This window comes from Aptenodytes forsteri, unplaced genomic scaffold, assembly GCF_000699145.1.
Source record: "Aptenodytes forsteri isolate BGI_AS27 unplaced genomic scaffold, ASM69914v1 Scaffold350, whole genome shotgun sequence".
Lineage (NCBI taxonomy): Eukaryota > Metazoa > Chordata > Aves > Sphenisciformes > Spheniscidae > Aptenodytes > Aptenodytes forsteri.
The window spans coordinates 15,444-18,288 of NW_008794540.1; the positions used below are offsets into that span (position 1 = coordinate 15,444).

At 32.3% G+C, this 2,845-nt stretch overlaps 1 protein-coding gene across 1 annotated transcript in view; it reads right to left on the reverse strand.

Moving 5' to 3' along the window:
* ARHGAP42 (Rho GTPase activating protein 42) overlaps positions 1-2,845 on the reverse strand; it is a gene marked incomplete at its 3' end in the record, with an annotated part of 116,357 nt that overhangs the window by 14,499 nt on the left and 99,013 nt on the right. The window contains exon 9 of the mRNA XM_019470208.1: positions 2,161-2,270. Within this exon, the coding sequence (XP_019325753.1) occupies positions 2,161-2,270 (110 nt within the window). The remainder of the gene's footprint in view (positions 1-2,160; positions 2,271-2,845) is intronic.

Sequence of the window (2,845 nt, forward strand, 5' to 3'; positions counted from 1 at the left end):
CCCAAACCAACTCCAATACATTTTGAACTGACTTCCTCACTAGTTACTGAAATAGTTGGTAATTTCTCAGAAATTAAAATTACATTCAAGGTGAAACACACTTTCTGATGTTACCTTTTTATATAGCTCCAGTACAAATAAGATGGTGTAACCTCTAGAATAGTTTTTACAAGAAGTCTGAGCTGAATATAGGTGTGAAAAACACCTATGTAAATTTTAAATTAATTACGTCAATTAGAAGAGCTCACAGTGTGTGTTCTCCATTAGTTGTTCACAAGGGTTTCTTTCAGTTAACATGGTTCTTTCATGAAATGAGATGTGCGCATCAGTCTGCACAGTTTTCCAATATTTTAATAAAATAATATTTCATACAACGCTGCATATAATAATGCAAGGAGAGAATTAGCTCTGTGGGATAAGGTGTTTGGAGACAGAAGTTACCCATAAAATCTTGCAACAAAATTTTGAAGACTGGTGTAGCTGCACATTTTTAAAGAGCTCTTTAAAAAGCGCTCTTTTTAAAGATAAGGAAAGATAAGGAAACTTATCTTTTACTAATGTCAATTACATTTGAAGTTTTTCTGTATTTTGCAGGTGATGTCCAACTTTATACTCCAAGTAAACAATATTAAGTCTTGAATTTAAAATTAGTTCAAATGTAATCATTATCACAGTCTTTCTGAATCCTCAGTATTCCAGTCCTGTGTTTATATTTATATGAACTCGCTCACATTCTTAGTCATTACTGACATCAGTAACGGCCACTGCATCTTCTCTTTCTTAGAAGAAACTCAGGTTTTACCAACATGACATTCAGAAGAGATTAACGTTGCCCTTGTATATGAAGTCCCACCAAATATTTCTAGGTATTTCATTGTCTATTTATCTCCTCTGCTGACTTGGACAAAAATTCACTACTTCCCTGCTGAATACCAAATCAACTGGAAAAGTGAACTTTCTATCAGCCTGTGAAAGTTATATCCTTACAAGAATGACCAAATAACTTTGTATTCTACTCCCCTTTCAATCTTCTGCCCAAGTTTCCAGAATGCCTTTAACTTATAGGCCATGCACATCTGTAATCAATGAAAAAGTCCAAAAGGAATAAATAATATGTAAAAAGTGCCTATAACTATCTCTTTGATGAGAACTTGAAGAACTGCAGGTGGAACTAATTGTTCTGTGCAGTTTTGTTGAACTGTGGATGTTCTAGTAGAGTAAGGGAGAGAGAAGGGACAACACTCACTTGTGAATACATTACAATGGTACTGCCACAGATCTGTCTAATAAGATCTGTCTAATAAATGCAATTCTACTTAGAAAGAAACAACTACAAATTTCAAACTCAACCTGTCAATTCAAGCTTAGGAGCTTTCAAGAGACCAATTAATCTCAACATTTGTTCATATCAAATGACTATTTCTTAAACCTGAACTCACTCAGAAGTCTATTTTAGAAAAATAATATATTATATTTGAAAGTACCAAAGTAGCCTCAAAATTATCATGTAAATACAGCAGTTCTGAATGGAATTTAAAATTACAGCAACAATCATAAAATATTTCTTAAGAGAACGACTACAAAAGTCAGTCTATTTATCATATTTTAAGGGAAAAATTAATTGAATATTTCTCTTTATTCCCAAGCTTGAAAAAAATACTTTTACAAAGTACTATGTACGTATACTTCAAATACAGAAAAGCTGTTTTCACCTATCTTAAATAATTATAATATCCAGGAATAAATGAAAAAAAAAAATTGTAGAAGTAATTTTCAAAAAAGAAAAATGATGTGTTATCATACATTTCTGAAAGAAATAGAGATCGGTACAGAATACGCTTCTTAGTAAGTATTTATAAAAATATTTATGATCTATTCCTAAAAGAAGGTAGTCAGTTGTGCTACAGGTTCTGTAAGAATCCATTTTGTATCTGCATGCAAACATAATGTAGTTAAGAAAAGACATATGCAATGTAGTGAATTTTGTTAGAAAAACAGGTTTGAACAAGTAAGTACCAAGTCTTGAAAGCCTAGTTTGTCTGGATACAAGCATATTGAGAAATACGTGTTCCTATTACAGGAGTAATTATTATATATTGGTTGCAAGTGCTTCTATTTTTAATTATTTTCAATTTGTTAACACAATGAAAAAATTCAAACCTCTCAAATACTTCAATATCGAAACAGAAACGTTTGTCAATTGAATCTGTCTTTCTCCTGATGCAAGATTTTAGCTTGTATATTTCTGGTGAGCTTGTGACAAGGCCATTCTATAAAACAAAACAAAATTAGCACAGGCAGTATGCTGATATACCTTGGCTTCAAATCTTAAATTTAACTGTATGAACAGTCCAAAGAACATGCCTTAAGATAGAGATTAAAATTATTTAGGAACATATACAATAATTTCTCTGTATATAAAGTAAGAATATAGTTAATAGCTTTCTGTCACATATTTGTTATTTAATCATTGTATTTCAGAAAACTCCCTAAATGCAAAACTTTACAAACATCTGCATATATAACATGGTTATATGTTACATGTTAGAACGAATATCATACAATTCTGTCAACTCTCACATGTAGATAAAAAGATTTCTAAAGAATAAAGCTGACTAACTCCTAGTTCTGGTCACCATCATTGTGAGGCCACTCTCTATAACGTTGGAAAGGCTGACGCAATCAGGGGAGTTTCTGAGGAATGGGAGAAATCAAATGTCATAGAATCATTAAGGTTGGAAAAGACCTCTAAGATCATCGAGTCCAACCGTCGACCCAACACCACCATGCCCACTAAACCATGTCCCTAAGCGCCTCATCTACACGTCTTTTAAATACTTCCAGG